Below are 20,775 nucleotides of genomic sequence, written 5' to 3' on the forward strand. Positions count from 1 at the left end.
CAATGACCTCCTCTCTGCCTCCCCTCCTTAAATAATAACCCCACCCCTGCCTCTTCACCCTAAGCAATAACCCCCCCCCCCCCCTGTCTCTCCATCCAAAAATAAACACCCTGCCTCTACACCCTAAATAATAACCCCCCCTGCCTCTCCACCCTAAATAATTACACCCCCTCCCTGCCTCTCCATCCTAAATAATAACCTCCCTCACTGCCTCTCCACCCTAAATAATAACCCCCTCATGGACTCTCCATCCTAAATAATAACCCCCTTCCTGCTTCTCCCCCCTAAATAATGACCCTACATTCCTGCCTCTCCACCCTAAAAAATAACCCCCCTTCCTGCCTCTCCCCTGTAAATAATAACCCCCTTTCTCTATCTCCACCCTAAATAATAACCCCCCTTTCTCCCTCTCCACCCTAAATAATAACCCCCCTTTCTCCCTCTACACCCTAAATAATAACCCCCTTCCTCCCTCTCCATCCTAAAAAAATACCCCCTCCCGCCTCTCCACCCTAAACAATAACCCCCTTCCTGCCTGTCCACCCTAAGTAATAACACCCCCCTGCCTCTCCACCCTAAATAATAACCCCCCTCCTTGCCTCTCCACCCTAAATAATAACCACCCTTCTGGACTCTCCATCCTAAATAATAACCCCCTTCCTGCTTCTCCACCCTAAATAATGACCCTGCATTCCTGCCTGTCCACCCTAAAAAATAACCTCCCTTCCTGCCTCTCCACTCTAAATAATAATCCCCTTTCTGCCTCTCCACCCTAAATAAGAAGCCCCTTCCTGCCTCTATACCCTAAATAATAACCCCTCTTCTTCCCTCTTCACCCTAATTTATACCCCCCTCCCTGACTCTCCACCCTAAATAATAACCCTCTCCCTGCCTCTCCACCCTAAATAATAACACCCCTTCCTGCCTCTCCACCCTAAATAATAACCCCCTCTAGTGTCATTTGTGACACTAATCAGTATTGGGGCAGTTAGTGGTAGGCCTAGGTAGGTCTAGGGTTCCCTAATAAAGGTGTGACCCCATTGATCCCTCCCCAATTAACCCTTTCACCAGTGTCACTAGTAGATCTATTTTATGATCGGCGTATTAGTGTTACAGGCGACTCTGGTTAGTTAGTTATTTTTTATAGCTATTTGAGCATTGCATGGCCTCTGAAACTGTGATAGGTAGTGAGGAGTGAAATCAAAAATGTATGCCCTTAGAAAGCCTGAATGCCATGTTTGGTTTTTGGGGTCCTGTACGCGGCTAGACTGCCAAAAAGTCCCACCCCGTACTCAGGAAGAAGCAGCAGAATGTATTTTGGGTTGTAATTTCACATATACCCATGGCATGTTTAAGCAATGTATCATTTCAGTGACAACTTTGTGTAATTTTTGTTTTGTAATTTTTCAATCACTTATGGCAAAATAATAAATATTCAATATTCAAGCTTCTCTGCAAATTCCTTGGGGTGTCTACTTTCCAAAATAGGGTAATTTGGGGGGGGGGGGGTTTGTACTGCCCTGCCATTTTAGCACCTCAAGAAATGGGATAGGCAGTCATAAACTAAAAGCTGCGTAAATTCCAGAAAATGTACCCTAGTTTGTAGACGCTATAACTTTTGCGCAAACCAATAAATATACACTTGTTGAATTTTTTTTTTACCCAAGACATGTGGCTGAATGCTTTTTGGCCTAAATGTATGACTAAAATTTAGTTTATTGTAATTTTTTATAACAAAATGTAGAAAACATATTTTTTTCAAAATTTTCGGTCTTTTTTCGTTTATATCTCAAAAAATAAAAACTGCAGAGGTGATCAAATACTACCAAAAGAAAGCTCTATCTGTGGGAAAAAAGGGCGCAAATTTAGTTTGGGTACAACATTGCATGACCGCGCAATTGCCAGTTAAAGGAGCAGGAAGAGGGGTAAAACCTTCTGGGGCTGAAGTGGTTAAAATAAATGACTGGTGTTGCCATAAACTTCAACTTTTATCTCTACTCTCTCATTGGTCAAATAAAGAAAACTACTGATGAATATTTGTTTGTCAAGTGACTTCTCAATGTCATGTGACTGATCTGGTAAGAAATTAACAATTCTATCTGGCTCATCTGTGTTTTAGTGATCAGAAATAGAAATAGGAGGATTAGAGCATGTATGAATGGTATCACGTTATTTGGGATAACACACAAGCCAAGAAAGTACAAATACCCCCAAATGACCCCTTTTTGGAAAGTAGACATTCCAAGGTATTTAGTAAGAGGCATGGTGAGCTTTTTGAAGTTGTATTTTTTTCCCACAATTCTTTGAAAAATAAAGATTTTTTTTTTTCTACAAAATTGTCATATTAACAGGTTATTTCTCTCACATGGCATATGCATACTTGCAACTACACCCCAAAACACATTCTGCTACTCCTCTTGAGTATGGGGATATCACATGTGTGAGACTTTTTCACAGCCTGGCCACATAGAGAGGCCTAACATGCAAGGAGCAACCTCAGGTGTTCTAGGAGCATAAATTACACATCTAACTTATTGACTACCTATCAGAATTTTGAAGGCCCTGGAGCACCAGGTCAATGGAATTGCCCACAAAATGACCCCATTTTGGAAAGCAAACACCCCAACGTATAGCTGTAGATTTTACTCAGTTGCTACAGCTATGGGTTATTCTTATGAATTTTGTACATGCTTAAGTATGTTTACAGTTTGTCAATGCATAAGCCTGTTTTATTTGCTTTTATGTAAGGATCCACTTGGCGTTTTAATAAATTGTTACTGTTAATACATACTACACTATGGGAGGCCATTCATTATTCTTTCTTTAATGGTTGGAACCAGAAATTAACTGCGTCATTGCGAGGTCTGAAGGAGCAGTAGATTATCAGTGGAGTGAGGATAGAGCACGGCCGAGCATCATCAGCACTCTGGAAACCCCCCCATAGGTCACCAACAGGAGATCCCCTGCTGTGCACCTACTCCCACCACAGGATATCTTCAAGGGTAACTATACTCCATATGGAAGTAAGCGCTCTGTGAGCATTGAGCTTTTGTGAAGATCATTATTAAGAAGAACCTGTTATCGTTTCTAGGAAGAGTTATTTCACTTTCACATGTTTAGACACTTTATTTGAGCTATTGGACTTTACTACTGGGTCTATTATTTATTAGTTCACACCATTTTCATTCAATTATCGTCACCTAGAAATTTGCATGGATCACCTTTTCTCATTTATATATTGATATGTGTATTGTGTTACACTTTAGGTCCAACAGCATTTTTACGTTATTTTAGTTAGTTTGTTATTATTCACGTAGTAGCGCGAGGGACCACATTTTACATTTAATAGTCGATACATCCTCGTTCGGTCTTCAATCAGTCCTGAAGAAGCTACATGTAAAACGCACTGACAAAAGAGGATCCTTCACCACAAGGTCATGTGCTACTAGCTGTATATTATACTGCAAATAAATGTAGGCCAGATTGTTGATGATTAACCGTCAGCTATTTTCTGCATGAGGAGAGTTGTATTAAAGACAAATCATATTTAACTACTTACCAACCACACTATAGCCGAATGGCAGCTACAGCACGGTCATCCAGTTCTGGAAGGGAGTCTAATGACATTCTCCCTGAACCATGCCCCCTGCATGCCTGCTGCGGACACAGCTGATCACAGATTGGGGTAAAGGGTCAATAACAGTGGCCCTTTACCACATGATCAGCTGTGTCCAATCACACCTGATCACACTATAAACACATTATCGTATTCCTTTCCTCACGCTTTCACAGCATGAGGAGAGAAGAGCCAGTAACCTGCAAGTATGAAAGGGGACATCTACACTGATACTCAGATCACTGATCATCAGTGTCCTCTGTCCTGATTATCAGTGCAGCCCCAACAGTGTCCATCAGTTCCACCTATCAGTGCCTTCTCATTAGTGCCCATCAGTGCTGCCTATTAGGATGTGGGTTCACTTTGCTTCCTGTGGCATGCCACCATTAGCATATTTCCTCTAGCTGAAGCTTTCTGTAAGTGCAGTGGCATTTGTAATTGTTGGCATTTATTCTATCTATCTATCTATCTATCTATCTATCTATCTATCTATCTATCTATCTATCTATCTATCTATCTATCTATCTATCTATCTATCGATCTATCTATCTATCTATCTATCTATCTATCTATCTATCTATCTATCTATCTATCTATCTATCTATTCTTCATGTTTTATGTGTTCACTATTACTATTGTTCTGTGTTTTATCCCTTAGGTACAATTTCTATCTGTACACCTTCTGCTCCTGAAGAAGTGGAACAATGCAAAACATGTCGAGCTTTATGTGAATGGGTGGTGGCACCCTCTGTTATTTGAAAATTATAGAATGACGATTGTGTATTTGTATTAAGATGCTGTGAACGTTTTTCCTGTATAGGGTCACCACTCCAATCAACATAAGGGTGTGGGTGCTACTGTACTATATGTTAAAAAAAAATCTTTTTTTTAATGGTGCATAAATAAAGATTGTGTATTTTTTTTTATAAGAAACTGGTGGTGCCCATAAACTCCATGGACTGCAATCCAATTTCTCTTTGCATCTATTTAGAAGTCCAGCCTGGCTTGGCGGTGGGTTGGTTGGATATTAGATCTTGGTCTAAGATCTTGTCCATTAATACTGTTTAGATTTACTCACAGAATACATGCAAGGCACATACTGCAGGCTGTGAAACTGGTATCATCAACAGCAACAGAACAAAGTCGTGAGACAAGACAGGTAAAACTATTTAGAAATGTTTAATATTATGCAGTTAATATATTTGCAGCTCAGGGTTATACATTTTGAAAAGCCTGCTGGAGGCTAACATAAAAAAAAAAAATAGGGTTCACTAAGATTATTTGTTTAGTTGACGTTCATACAGAAGAGAACAGTTAAAATGGAACTTTAGGCAAATATTTAAATACACAAATTAAATATATGAATGAGAACTTATTTTTCATGTCAAAGGATTTGTTTTTTTGTCAGGCTAGTTCTGAGATTTAGACAGCTCTGACCCACAGCATTGGCCTTGGTAGCAGAGGAGGGGCTTGATCTTTCTCTGCTGTAGTTTCACTTTCAGGTACATTCTCTACTCACCCTGTGATCGGACAGTGAAAGGAGAAGCAATGAGCACATTTTTTTTGGCACTTTGCTTTCTACTGCTTTCAGCATGATCTTTGTTAGCAGAGGTCAAAGGTCCTGATTCCACCAAGGCCAGTGCAGGGTGATGCTAAAGGACTGTCCACTACTGGAGCATGGGGGAACACCACCTGCCCAGGGAGTGAAGGATCAGATAAGTAAAAGAGATGTTTCTCCATCTTAGATTAAACAAGAAATTACCATTGCAGAGTGGGCGCAGCCCCACCTAAAGAGATAATTTAATAGACCACATGGTGAGATTTAGTAGATTTCAGTTGATATTAAATTCCTCTATTTTTTATCTAGATTTTTCCAAATGCAAAAGGTATCCAAACATTATGTTTCTGAAGATATCAAGAAACACACACACACAAACTATGTGCATGGGGTAGTCTGTATTCCAATCCGGAAGAAGTGTATTCAGGCTAGTGGAAAAAACTGGTTCAAAAGTAACAATATGCTATAAAATTTTAGTATCTTGTATATAACACTCTAAAAAATTGTATCTTTAGTCTCAGCGCTTTTTTAATGTTTTCATTTTTCAGACTGTAAATAATTGGGTTGATCAACGGAACCAAAACTACATACAGAAAGGCAAAAAATTTGTCCTGTTTTGGTGAGTAACTTGAAGTAGGCCTCATATATAAACAGATGATTGTCCCATAAAAAATAGTCACACAGGTCAGGTGAGCCGTACAAGTAGAAAATGCTTTATGCCGGCCTCCTGAAGATTTTATATTAAGAATAGATGAGATTATAAATATGTATGATATTATTGTGAGCAGGAATGTTGTAATGCCCAGTATGGTCCCTTCTATATAATTTAAAAGTTCTATAATAGATGTATCACTACAGGACAGCTTAAGCAATGGGGTTAAATCACAGAAGAAATGGTCAATAAAATGAGATGAACAAAAAAATAATCCAGAGATTAATACAGCATGCCCACTGAGATCCAAAAAACCCACAGTCCATGCAGTAAGTGACAGACCAATGCAATGGCCCAAGCTCATAAAAATGATATAATGAAGAGGGTGGCAAATGGCTATATAGCGGTCATAGGCCATGGCTGCCAACAGGATGACCTCTATGCAAGTCAGTGACACAAAGAAATACATCTGCGTTATACATCCAAAAAATGAGATGGTGTTGTCCTTTGTTAAGATTATAGCTAATAATTTGGGTAAAATGTTTGATGTATAAGCAATGTCAATAACGGAAAGGTTTACTATAAAGATATACATTGGCACACGTAGAGGGGGGCTGGTTATTACAAGAGTCACAATGGTGAGGTTTCCAACAATGATGGCAATATAGCTAAGGAAAATTATTATGAAAATGGGGATTTGGAAATTAGGAAAATACAAAAATGCTTGAATTATAAAGAACGACGTATTCATTTTACTTTGTTTCCAATCATTCCACAAGAAAAAATAATGTCCTTGTACCTGTGGATAACACAGAGGTCCTCCTAAACATATAAGATCACATTTATCCGGCTATATTTTATTCTACATATCTCCTGTATTAACCAACATGTTTGCACTAATAATTTTAGTTACTGTATTTTTCTCAGTCAGTATTTCCCAAAGCAATACAGATACTCCTCGTTTACCGACTTACCTGTTTAACGGCCACTCAGACTTACGACCAGCTCTCCCCACTCCAACAACGCGCTAAACATCATTGTATTGTACAGTACAGAATTTTCATTTGTATTCTGTACTGATACAAATTAAAACAAAATTATTGAGCTGGAGTTGTGTGTTTAGACCTTTTTTTTCACAATACAGTAGTTAAGAATGCTTCTAATATTGATTACTTTTGACTCCTCGTTTAACAACCAATTTGTCAATCTATCCATTTATAGAATGCTAATAATACTACGTATCAACAGTACCCCCTGTACTACCCTTAAACTATCTATTATTATATATGTGCTACAACTTTGGAGGCTCTCAAAATTTATAGAGTTAGGACTGCAGTACACGGGGGTGCAAGTGGCGCTGCAGCTTATGCATATATTTGTAAATGTGTGCAAATATATGCAAATGTGTACAAGCTCCTGTTTTTAATGTGAACTGTTAGACAGGGTTGATTTGGTTTGTTGCAGGCTGGTTGGTAAGTGAGCTGGGAATTTTTCTTTGTTGTTTTTTAAAAATATTATATAAAATTTCATTGAGAAGTAAATAAAGTCAACACATGTTTTGGGGACAATTAGTAAGAATTAGCCCCTGTACACAAGGTCGGAGATTTCCACAACCAAATCCGTCGGATTTTTCCCGTCGGATTTTGTCCGTCGGATCTTGTCCGAAACTGTTGCATACACACGGTCTGACAAAGTTGGCGAAAAATACGATCTTTCAGAACGTGATGATGTAATTTTGTTACGATGGGACTACATTCAGGCTAGTAGCCAATAGCTTTGATGTAGGAATTTGATCTGAGCATGCGTGGCACTTGGTCCGATCAAAATTCTCTACACATGATCGGAGTATGTCCGATCGGCCCAGTTGGTCGGGAAATATTTCCAACATGTTGGAAAATTGGGTCCGTCGGATATTCCCGACGGAATCAGTCCGATGCATACCACACACAGTCGGATTATCCGACGACACTGTCCGATAGGACACATTCCGACGGATTCTCCGACCGTGTGTACAAGGGCTTAGAGTATAGAAGAGCATTGGTGTCCATAGCATTTCTTCTATATTTTATTTAGTGAAGGTTACAAAATATGTCAAAGTATACAGCGTGACATATCAGACTGATAGATACTGAAAGTTACACTTTAAAGCGGGATTCCGCTGACCTAAGGTTTTTTTTTTTCCTGTGTCATTGTAATTCGTTTGTCATGTAATTCTAGTACTCACTACTTGTAGTTTTATTCTCCCCGGCTTGCCGATTTCTTGCGCAAATGTAAGTTATAAAACTTCCTCCCGGCTGTTTCCATTTTGCTTTTGGGCATTTGAAGCCCACAAGCATTTAGTTCCGGGATGCAGTGAATGCTGTGCTTCCAGCATTCACCGCTCGATCCTGCGCATGCTCATTGACACCAGCGAGCAGCGCCGTAAGATTTCGGGTTGCCATTACAACGGGCGGCGGCGTCGGAAGTTCGCATGCTTGTCTTGAGTCACTAATTTAGAAATGATTAAATATTGCTAGTCGAATGCTGGATTAGCATTGTTTGGCAGCAGCTGTAGTTGGCAAACCAATTCTTGTGTCTGACAATGTACTTAGTGAGCCCACCACACCCATATACACCAAAACCACCAACCACCAGTCGCGGCTGGTGGGTTTCTTTTTTTGGTGGGGGAAAACCACCACCCCCAGCACTCACCCCATCTAGGTTACCCTTTTTTGAAGCCTATTTAAGCCTCTGGCTCTAATCAAGTGCTTCAAAAAAACACACTCCCGCCATTGGAATCCATGCGTCTGGCACCCTGCATGTAGATCAGGGGGCCGGACATATGGACAGGGGGGGAAGCACCCGTGTGCCCCTAATGGATGGGCTGCCACTGCCGCCCACCATATAGGCAACTTAAAGTAGAATTCCAGGCAAAACTAACTAGTCCTAAAAATGATCTCTCTCCCTCTCCCAACATCTGTTCTGACTAACCAGTGGAAGTAAGATCTATATATCTGCCTATTTTCAGGGTGCTCTGGTCCAGTCACATGATTCAGTTCATCAGCTAGCTTCTGGGGAAGGGGGGTGTGTTTACCCTGGAATTCCACTTTAAAGCCTAAATCCACCTTTGCAAAAAAAATCATAAATACACATATATTTGGGGAAAAGAAACGTATTTTCCAATGAACCTTCAAATTATTGTAACTGTGATCATTGGATCATAGGGCAATGCCAGACTCCTGCAGACTCTTCCTCCATGTCCATACTGAGGTACAGATTTTCAGTTAGAGCAGTGGAGGAATTGTCAGTGGACTACAAGTGTGGTGGTCACTTCACTTCCATTGAGAACTACAAGTCAATTTTAAATTTGATAGCTGCTGTTGGAAGGGGACCATTTTGGGGGTGTGGCGGGGGGGGGGGGGGGGACCTGCTATGCATCATGTTACATGTTATACTCAAAATGGGTGTCAAAATATGTTACATGTTATACTCAAAATGGGTGTCAAAATGTAATAAGGTTTTAAAGGTGGGATCAACCTTTAATCAAGGAAATCCTGATACTTGTGCATGTGTTCCCGGAACTGAGCAAGACACTCGAATGAGTACTTATTTAAACACTTTTAACATTCCAGGAAAAAATCTGTTCAAGTGACTCCTCCTAGCTATACCATGAACTAGACAAATGAAAACTTTTTCACGGTCCATTTGAAGATAGTTTGCAAATTCCCTATTGGTTCTTATTAACATTGAAAATCTTAATTAAATCTTCATTAACATTAAATCTTTATTAACAAAAAAATAAAATGGCTCAATCTTCATTATTATTAGGCATGCCCCCTGTAAAATATTAGTTCTAAGCAGACAAGAATTAAGCAATATTAATATAAAAAAATATTTTAATACTTTACAAAATGAATACTTAACTGAAATAAGTTGAATATTTCACGGGCACAAAAGTGTCATAGAGGGATCAGATTACAAAGATAACACACCAAGATAATGATACTTATGTTTAAAAAGGTGGCATTTAAATTCAAAACGATAAATAACTTATATATAAGATTTAAAATTTACAGTTAAATGTCTGAAAATGAAGATCCTTATTTATGTTTGTGTTAAAGCCTTGTGAATTTAGCCTAGAGTCTGGCCTCCTTGCTTTCACATTCACATTTTAAGCTCTGATGAAGCCTTTCCATTGTCCCTGAATTATATATATTTTATTGGAACGTTAGAGAACTATCATGTACTCAAAAATCCATAGATCACTTAACTTGCTTGGACATCAGACAGCTGCGTCAGTTTACCCACCCAAATATTTTCAAAATTCTGCTGCCTTTTGCTGTGTTTCTGTTTAATATTGCTATGTTGCCCTTGTAAGCGTGTCCAGTAAATGTTAGCAGTGTGTAACATAAATACAATTGCAAAAAAATAAAAAAAAATAACAGTTTGTTACAAATTGAATACAAGAAAAAGAATATAAATAAATGTAGAAATATACCCGATTGGGTCACTGCCAGCATAGCTAGATGTACAAACTTGTCACAAATTCAGCAAGGGTCTCCTTATCATTGGCATCAATGTGTGAAGTGTTGAAAAAGCTACCTCTGTTATATTCTTTGTGAAGTATAGTGTAATTCCATTGGGAGGTTAAGTTTGCTAAAGAAGTTTAACGTAGTACAGTGTAAACAGTATCACAAAAAAAAGAACATTTATTTATTTACTAGCTCAGATTTTATTCAACTAAACTTCCTTAAACTAAAAAAAATTTAAATTAAAAAATGTTTCCACTGACATACATGATATGTATATGGATGGGTTCTTTGACGTGCTGATACTTTTCCTTATGCCCTTTACCAGAGGTCATGCCATTCAAAAGGGTATTTCTAAGAAAAAAAATCTGAGCCTTGTACTAAAAAGCATGATAGAGGTTTGGGAAAGGCAAAAAGCAGACCTGAAAATGAACATATAAAGTACATAATAATGTCTTACTTCATAGTGAAGGCCATTGAATAAATACTTACCTTCACCCCCATCCTAAAACCTTCAATGCGCAGCCCTGCCGGGCGCCACTTTGCCTTTGCAACATCCACTAATTGTTTGTGCCTAGCAAGTACTGCTCATGTGTGCCACTCATTCTGTTAATTTCTATGGCTGGTCCTTACTGATTGTGACTCCCAGTCATCTAAGTACATAGACAGATCCAGGTCTCAAGAGTGGGGATAAAAGTATTTTACTACCCGTGCTTGACTAAGTGGGTGAGAGGGAAATATTAAATGTGAAGTTGTCCTTCAATGATATCAATATGCAGTTAACTGGTTTTTGTTCCTAAATTGGATGTGAATGTCACATAGTTACATAGTAGGTGAGGTTTAAAAAAGACACAAGTCCATCAAGTCCAACCCATGTGTGTGATTATATGTCAGTATTACATTGTATATCCCTGTATGTTGCGGTCATTCAGGTGCTTATCTAATAGTTTCTTGAAACTATCGATGCTCTCTGCTGAGACCACCGCCTGTGGAAGGGAATTTCACATCCTCGCCGCTATTACAGTAAAGAACCCTCTACGTCAGACTTTCTCAACCTTTTCAACACGGAGGAACCCTTGAAATAACCTTTCGGTCTCAGGGAACCCTTGTTAAAAATGGCTATATCTACAACTCATGATACATTGGTCTGATGGTCAGTGGAAGTGTGTTCCTTGCATCTGTGGTCTTGGGGAAGAATTTCCCCCCTACAGATAGCTAAAAAGATCATCATTGTCAGTGGGAACTTATCTTAGAGGCAAAAATTGGTCATTGCTCAGGGAACCCCTAGCAACCATTGGAAGAACCCTACGGTTCCATGGAACCCTGGTTGAGAAACCCTGCTCTACGTAGTTTAAGGTTAAACCTCTTTTCTTCAAATTTTAATGAGTGGCCACAAGTCTTGTTAAACTCCCTTCTGCAAAAAAGTTTTATCCCTATTGTGGGGTCACCAGTATGGTATTTGTATATTGAAATCATATCCCCTCTCAAGCGTCTCTTCTCCAGAGAGAATAAGTTCAGTGCTCACAACCTTTCCTCATAACTAATATCCTCCAGACCCTTTATTAGCTTTGTTGCCCTTGTTTGTACACACTCCATTTCTAGTACATTCTTCCTGAGGACCGGTGCCCAGAACTGGACAGCAGGTGCGGCCGGACCAGAGTCTTTTAGAGCGGGAGAATTATTGTTTTATCTCTGGAGTTGATCCCCCTTTCAATGCATGCCAATATTCTGTTTGCTTTGTTAGCAGCAGCTTGGCACTGCATGTCATTGCTGAGCCTATCATCTACTAGGACCCCCAGGTCCTTTACCATCTTAGATTCCCACAGAGGTTCTCCCCCCAGTGTATAGATTGCATTCATATTTTTGCCAACCAAATGCATGCATTCATATTTTTGCCAACCAAATGCATTATTACATTTTTCTACATTGAACCTCATTTGCCACGTAGTTGCCCACCCTATTAATTTGTTCAGATCTTTTTGCAAGGTTTCCACATCCTGCGGAGAAGTTATTGTCACAGCCATTAAAAATGTTTGATGGACTAAATACTAAACATTGTTCATATATTGTTCATTGTGAATTCCACAATCCATGAACATAGTGCCCAAACCCTATTGAAATATACGAGAGTGGAATCTTGTACTTTGTCTCTGCCCTTTTTTAAATGCCAATTTTCAAGCTTTGGTTTGCACATACACCACCAGTTGATTTCAGCAGGAAAATTTCCCTACCCCAGATGCTGAACTTTAAAAAGAAATTCGGTCCCAGCCATCCACATGCTCAGCGTCTAAATGCTAACTTGGTCAAACTGCTAGCCCTGCAACTGCTGCCTTTTCAGCTGGTAGAGTCAGCCCCCTTTCGTTAATTTGTGGAATGTGCTGTACCACAGTGGCAGGTTCCAAAACACCATTCCTTTTCATATAAGGCCATTCCGGCTCAGTAGGTGTACACACAGCAGAGGGCCATCAATGAGTACCTGTGTGAGTGTGGCACCAGGATAGGCTCAGTGGAGCTTGGCTTCTTTTTGCCATGCCAATGGCTACTGATAAGGGAAGCATGCACCGTCCTGTCACCATTTGAGGAGGCCACAAGGATGGTGAGCAGCAACAACGCATGCATCAGTGACACTGTCCCTCTAGTCTTCCTGCTGGAGCACACACTTTGTGGAATTATGGACAGGGCACTTGAGAGAGAAAAGCGGGAGGAAGAGAAGGACTTCCTTTCCTCTCAAGGCCCCCTTTACGCAGCTAGCATTCCTGCGGGGCCACCAAACACACAGGAAGAAGAGGAGGATTGTGTCAGCATGGATGTAGAGGATAACACGCAGCAGTCTTCAAGGGATGGTTTTCAGTCCCCAGAAACCCAAGGAGTTGTATGTGGTTGGGAGGAGGTAGTTCCTGACAATGTCATCCCTAGTGACCCAGGGGACTCAGAATGCCTCTGCAAACTTACGCTGCATGGGCTCCCTAATTCTGTAAATCCCGCAAAAGGACCCTAGGATTCGGGGTATCAAGGAGAGGGATCAATACTGGCTGGCAACCCTTCTTGATCCATGTTACAAGGGTAAATATGCAGAGCTTATCCTGCCTTCGCAGAGGGAGCAGAGGATGAAACATCTTCAGGACGCCTTGAAGAAAAGTTTGTGTAACGCCTTTCCAGACTCTGGGAGGTTACCATTCCCTGGTGCTGGACAACATGTTTCTGAGGCTTTGTTCTGTCAGAGGAAGAGCAGTGGAGAAGGTGGCCAGCTGACCGATGCCTCTAAACAATTTTTTAGTCCTCAGGCCTATCCTATTCCTAAATCTTGATGATGCTAGCTTTCAGCAATATTTTTCGTTTAGGGCCCCACCAAAACCCAAAGCCCAATTTTTCTGCCCCTGTTTAACATTAGAATATAATTTCCTTTTTTTAAATAATTTTTAACAGCAGGGACCGTTCTTGTGCCCAACAAGAGTAAATGTGAGGGGTTACAGTGTTCTAAAACCATCAACACCCAAGGCCCAATTTTTCTAGCCCTGTTTGACTGGGGCATGTAATACATTTTTTTTAAATAATATTTAACAGCAGTGCCCATTACTGCGCCTAACAAGAGTAACTGTGAGAGGTTACAGTGTTCTGGAACAACCAACAACCAAGGCCCATTTTTTCAGCAGAGTATATAGTGTGGTCCGTAGAGTATATATGCTGCATTTCATCATATATAGTGCAGTCAGTATAGTATATAAAATACAGTACAGGGTATATAGTGCAGTGCAGAGTATATAATACAATGTATTGAAGTGGTTAAGGGGACCCCTATGAAAGAATTAAGAAAAAAAACAGCATGGGCCTCCCCAAAATCCATACCAGGCCCTTTGGGCATGTAGCCTGGAGGACAAGAAAGGGGGGGTAGCCTCCTGAACTGTACCAGACCACATGCCCTCATGTTGATGGGGACAAGAGCCTCGTCCCAACAACCCTAGCCATTGGTTGTCAGGGTCTGTGGGGGAGGGGCTTATCGGAATATGGAAGACACCTTCCACAAGGGGGCCCACAGATCCCGGCCCTCTCCTATGTGAATGAGTATCGGGTACATTATACCCCTATCCATTCACTAAAAAAAGTGTCAAAAAGAAAAAAACACAATAGACAGTTTTTTTTAAATTCCTTTATTAATAAAGAAAAAAAAAGTGTCCCGCGATGTCCATCTATCCTGATGGACTCACAAAATAGAAAGGAAATTAAAAAGCTCTGCCTCCATGGGAGGCAACTGCTGTCTCTTGGCTGTGACAGCTGTTATATAGGCAAGGGCAGGGCCACCCGGTGATGAACCGAGTGACCGTGCCCCTTCTGACATCATGTAATATCATGAGACATCAGAGGGGGCGGGGTCATCCAGGTACCTCAGCGGATGGCCGTGCCCTTGCCTATATAATTGCTGTCACAGCCAAAAGACAGCAGTTATCAAGAGGCAGAGTTTTTTTTTCGGGTCTGTTGGGCGGTGTGATTGACGATGGATGTAAATTGCGGGACACTTTTTTCTTTTTAAATAAAGGAGTTGGCAAAAACTGGCTTTTGTGGTTTTTACTTTTTGACACTTTTTTTAGTGAATGGATAGGGGTACAATGTACAATGGGGGAGCGGTATCTGGGGGCTCCCTTGTTAAATAGGGCTTCCACATTCCGATAAGCCCCTCCCCCGCAGACCCTGACAACTAATGGCCAGGGTTGTCGGGACAAGGCCCTGGACCCCAAAGCACCTGCCCCATGTTGAGCTCATGTGGTTTGGTACAGTTCAGGAGGGGGGCGCTCGCTTATCCCCCATTCTGGAGAGTATGGAGAGCGCCGGCAATACATTAAAGCCACAAGCAATTTTAAATTACATTTTTTCCTTTAGAAATGTCATTTTGCTGTGGCACTGTAATACACATCACATAGATCACAAGGCACAATATTTACAGGGATATTTCCTTTTTATTGTTTCACTTTAAGCATTATTAAAATCACTGCTCCTAAAAAATTGTTTGTTTTAAAAACTTTTTTTTTTGCATTGATACATGTTCCCTAGGGTAATAGCCGGGTCCCCATACACTTTTTATGGCAATAACTTGCAAATAAGCCTTTAAAATTAGCACTTTTGATTTTTATGTTTGTGTCCCATAGACTTTAATAGGGTTTGCATGTTCACACAAATTTTCTGCCTGTTCACATGTTCTGGTGTAAACCAGGGTTGTTTGGCCCATTCCTAACTAGGACCCCCAGATCTTTCCCCATCCTTGATTCCCCCAGCGGTTCTTCCCCTAGTGCGTAGTTTGCCTTTATGTTTTTTGCCCCCCAAGTGCATTACTTTACATTTCTCCACATTAAACCTAGTTTGCCATGTGGTTGCCCATTCCATTAATTTGTTCAGGGTTTTCTGTAAAATTTCCATATCCTGATGCGACATCATTGCCCTGCTTATTTTTATGTTGTCCGCAAAGACTGAGATTGAGCTATTTATCCCATCCTCTATATCATTTATGAATAAATTGAATAGAATTGGTCCCAAGACAGAACCTTGGGGTACCCCACTCACCACTCCAGACCAGTCTGAGTACATGTTATTTTTATCACCACCCTTTGGACACGCCGCTGTAACCATTTTTTTACCTAAGCACAAACCTTAAGGTCCATGACTGTAGACTTAGCTTGTAGTTTATGCGTTTATGGGGGACTGTATCAAAGGCCTTTGCAAAATCCAAATACACTAACTCTACGGTCTAGATGGCATCTCAATTCCTTGTAGAATGTTACCAGATTGGTCTGGCAGGAACGACCTTTCATTAATCCATGCTGATTACTAGGGATGGGCCGATCAGACCCACCGCGAAAGTTCGGACCCGAATAACAAACCCCATTAAAGTCAATGGGACCCGAACGTCAGAAATCAAAAGTGCCCATTTTGAAGGCTTATATGCAAGTAATTGGGCATACAGTGGTTATAGGTATCAATAAAGCAAAAATGAAAAAATCCTTCCAATATAGTGCCTGAGTGGTCCCCTTGGTCTACCTGTAAAGTGGCAGATCTGTACCATGTCTAGAATCTGCTGTAGCAATAATTGCATTTATTAAGCAAAAAAAAGAAATTTTCCCTGCAAGCTGCCTTTATTTTGCTCAGCCACAGCTGGGGAGCCAGTGTGTATGATAAGGCCACAATGTAGTGCACTGGGAACAACATTGGAGATTTTTTGGATACATTCTGGTGTCACTTAGACTTTCTATACAAAGTAACGGATGTGTAAAAATTGGTCTTTGGGTGTCTGTGGTGCCTTCCCACCGTAACCCTATAGAGGTGCTCTTGATGAAAGCAAGAATTGGCCTTGCTGTAAAAAATTGAATTGATATGCACCTGTCAAACAGGTGCAGAAAAAATACACTTTGGGTGTTGGGGGCACTTTCCCATCATTACCCCATAGAGGTGCTCTTGATGGAGGCAAAAAAATTGCAATGATATGCATATGGTTGGTGTTTTTGCCACAATTGATGTGCCTGAGACACAGTTTGCAGATAGCAATAGTGCGATCTGCTGCAGATGTCCTGAAAAAGGCCCAGACAGTTGAGCTTTGGGGAGTTGGCCCGGGAGATAACAGCTGCAGAATGTGATGAAATAGGGTGGCTGCTCTCTAGTCTTTCTTGATGTTGGCCTCCTTGGGGTTGTGCTGCCTCACCTTCAGTTTCCTCCTCTGCTCTATCTGGCACCCAAGTCGCATCAGTGACCTCATCATCATCTCCATCTCCTCCATCTTCATCATTACCACTGGATACAACTTGGCACTATGCTGCGGCTTGGGAAACATGAATGCCAATTTGTCTACCAGTGTTCCCCCCTCTCTCTAGATTCATTTTTCTGTCATCCTCAACCGCAGAACCACCATCTGAATCTAGTAAGGGCTGGGCATCATCAAGGCAAAGTGGCTGATGCTGTGGTCAAATAACTCAGCTGACTCCTAAATGACTGATGTTGGGGCTATGGCAGGAATAGATGTGGACAAGGAGCCTGGTTTATCCACTTTGGCAACTGCAGGGGACTGCACACTTGTCTCTGCTTGCGTGACAGAGGATGAGGAGGATGAGGAAGGTTTAGTAAGCCAGTCCACCACCTCCTCTGCATGCTGTGGCTGGATAACATGGGCAAAATCACTAAACAGAGGAAATGATGCCCTGGCTGAGGACTGATCACCACGTCCACCTTCGCCTGTGGACACATTTGTTGCTGGCCCCCTTACAGTGCCATGGGATTATCTACCTCTCCTTGTTGTCCTCCCAGACATTATTGTGAGGGAGGGGGTGGTGCTTACAAGCAAATGTAAAGAAGAAGTTGAAATCTGTAGGGGGATTTGCTTTATTCAATGTAAAGAGGTGTTTGGTGCACTCACTATAATATACTGCAATATAATGCGCCAAATGTATAGTGACACACAGAACTATATGGCGTTAAACTGGCAGTAAGGCACACAAAAGGAAATGGCGTTAAACTGGCAGTAACGCACAAAATTATATGGTGTTGAACTGCCAGTAGCGCACACAGAACTAGATGGTGTTAAACTGGCAGTAACGCACACAAAACTATATGGAGTTAAACTGGCAGTAATGCACACAGAACTATATGGCGTTAAACTGGCAGTAACTCACACAGAACTATATTGTGTTAAACTGGCAGTAACACACACAGAAGTAAATGTCGTTAAACTGGCAGCAACACACAAAACAATATGGCATTAAACTGGCAGTGACGCACACAGAACTATATGGCTTTAAACTGGCAGTAACGCACACAGAACTATATGGTGTTAAACTGGCAGTAACAAACACAAAAATATATGGTGTTAAACTGACAGTAACGCACACAGAACTATATGGCGTTAAACTGGCAGTAATGCACACAGAAGTAAATGTAGTTAAATTGGCAGTAACTAACAAAACTTTATGGCATTAAACTGGCAGTAACTCACACAGAACTATATGGCTTTAAACTGGCAGTAACGCACACAAAACTATGTGGCGTTAAACTGGTGGTAATGCAATCAAATAGACAGTGTTCAACCGTCACTACACTGACACTATCTAAACTGTCCCTACGCTAGCTATACATTAATGTAAAGATTACTAACACGGTCTCACTACACTAAACTGGAACCATCTGAGCTGTTCCTACTCTACACTAATGTATGTATGTATGAATGACACGGTCTCACTACACTACAGTGAAACTATCTGAGCTATCCCTAGTCTAGCTACACACTATGCAAAGCTGAATTATGGTCCCCCTCACTACACTCACACAGACCTAGACTGACACTAAACCAATATGCTACACTGACAATTGAAGCAAAATAGCACAGTATAGCACACTAATTAATTAATAGCACTGAACAGAGCCCTGTTCTATCTCTCTCCAGTCTCTCTGATGACAGTGTCCAATCATGACTCTGACAGTGCTCTGTTCCCTGATTGGCTGAAGTTTTCACTGCTTCAGCCAATCAGGGCTTGCAATGCACTGTTCAGCGACGCAATACATTGTGGTCGGTTCGGGGGCAAACAAATGGTTGAACGACCCGTTTGTTTGGCTGTTCATTGAATGTCCGCACAGCTAAAGTTCAGCCCGAACTTATGCTCGTGCCGAACAGTTCGCCCATCCCTACTGATTACTACTAATAATTTTTTTCCTCAGTAAATTTTTCAATATAGTCCCTTATCATCCCCTCCAATAATTTACCCACTGTTGATGCTAGGCTAACTGGCCTGTAGTTTCCAGGAATATGTCTCTGCCCTTTTTTGAATATTAGTTCCATATTGGCTTTTCTCCAATCGGCTGGTACCATCCCTGTCAATATGCTGTCTGCAGTAATTACAGGCTTATCTTTCACCCCCTCTCCTGAGCCTGCCCTACTGGGCATTAGTAAGGATGACATCCCTCACTACCTTCAATATATCACCATTTACATATTCCTAGACAAGAGACTAGCTATTGTTTGCCATTGGGAGACTCCTGATCTTGCATCCATATTTGAAGTAGTTGCCTCAGGCCGCGTACACACGCGGGGACTGTTCGCTCAACTTTGTTCGTCAAACAGTTTCAGCGGACAGTCCGCTCAAAATTAGCATGGACGGACTTGGCCACATACGACGAACGAACAGTCCGCTGAAACCGTGCGCGATGACGTACGTCACGTACGACGGGACTAGAAATAGGAGGTCCAAGACACAGCAAAGCACCCTTTGGGCTCCTTCTGCTGACTTTGCGTTAGTAGAAGTTTGGTTAGAGACGATTCGCGCTTTTCAGACTTCAGCTTAATTTGTCCGTTCGCTGCGGCACAGTCTACCTGTGAGGTTTGTATCTGTCTTTCGGTACGCGTGGATCAGTTGTACCTGTTATTAGGCGCTTCTGGTCCGCTCGTTTCTGGGTTTCAGGTCGTTCTTCATAGGTCTGGCTGTTCTTCAGTGCGTTCAGTTGAGCTTGTCTGTCCAGCCGACCGTTTCAAAGCCATGGAGTGTGGACGTACTCGGGAACGAGTTCGTGCTATATGGGGGCTTGGTGTTGGGGTTAATACTTTGACCCGAGCCCAGTCTGTGAACAGGGTGAGGAGGAGTTCATGGACAAAGAATTGGTTGCGCCAGCGTGACCAATTCTCGCATATGCCTTTACTCAGTGAGATCCGTGAGAATAATCCTGATGATTTCAGGAATTATCTCAGGATGACGGACCCCGTTTTTCACCGTCTGCTGGCTTTGCTGACCCCTTATATCAGCAGGCAGGATACCTGCATGCGGCAAGCCATCACTCCGGAGCAGAGGCTCGTCGCCACGTTGCGCTACTTGGCGACAGGGAGAAGCCTTCAGGACCTCAAGTTCTCGACAGGCATCTCCCCCCAGGCTCTGGGGATCATTATTCCAGAGACCTGTTCTGCCATTATCCGGGTCCTGCAGAAGGAATATATGAAGGTAAGTTTGTTCTTTTAATATTGCATTATATGCATTATATGCATTGTATGTTTGTATTCATTTCATCATGACTTTTAATATCCATGACAGGAATATGATGTGAATGTCCCCTTTATATGAATGCATGCATTTTTTTTTTTTTCTTTAAATGGTTTTTTTTTTTTTGTGTCATTTTTTTTAGCTTTTTACCTTTTTTTGTGTATACACCCTGTGTGTGGAGAGAGAGAGAGAGATATAGATATATAGATATATAGAGATATATAGAGATATATAGAGATATATAGATAGAGATATATATATAGAGATATATATAGAGATATATATAGATATATAGATATATAGAGATATATAGAGATATATAGAGATATATAGACATATATAGACATATATAGAGATATTGAGATATATAGAGATATTGAGATATATAGAGATATTGAGATATAGGCCGCGTACACACGCGGGGACTGTTCGCCCAACTTTGT

At 41.2% G+C, this 20,775-nt stretch overlaps 1 protein-coding gene across 2 annotated transcripts; it reads right to left on the minus strand.

Annotated features, from left to right (window-relative positions):
- Window positions 1-4,879: 4,879 nt before the first annotated feature.
- On the minus strand, window positions 4,880-10,385 carry LOC143929967 (olfactory receptor 5AR1-like). Of its 2 annotated transcripts, none has more exons than XM_077453881.1 (2): window positions 10,304-10,385; window positions 4,880-6,648 (listed from the first exon to the last, which is right to left on the minus strand). In XM_077453881.1, exons 1-2 carry the CDS (start codon window positions 10,323-10,325, stop codon window positions 5,648-5,650), a joined length of 1,023 nt encoding a protein of 340 aa, XP_077310007.1. In that variant the 5' UTR covers window positions 10,326-10,385; the 3' UTR covers window positions 4,880-5,647. The 2 variants fall into 2 exon arrangements, with proteins under 2 accessions (XP_077310007.1, XP_077310009.1); XM_077453883.1 differs by having other exon boundaries at window positions 4,880-6,625; window positions 10,304-10,384.
- Window positions 10,386-20,775: the final 10,390 nt, after the last annotated feature.

The sequence above is a fragment of the Lithobates pipiens genome, unplaced genomic scaffold (assembly GCF_037356315.1).
Source record: "Lithobates pipiens isolate NorthernLeopardFrog02 unplaced genomic scaffold, aLitPip1_a1.2 Scaffold_25, whole genome shotgun sequence".
NCBI classification, from domain to species: domain Eukaryota; kingdom Metazoa; phylum Chordata; class Amphibia; order Anura; family Ranidae; genus Lithobates; species Lithobates pipiens.

What these genes read in the sequence shown, in the direction of transcription:
- LOC143929967 (XM_077453881.1), bottom strand. Translation starts at nt 10,325, where the DNA reads ATGCTGGCAGTGACCCAATCGG. An exon ending in GCTGGCAGTGACCCAATCGG is followed by an intron (nt 6,649 to 10,303) that starts GTATATTTCTAC and finishes TTATATGTTTAG; the next exon opens with GAGGACCTCTGTGTTATCCA.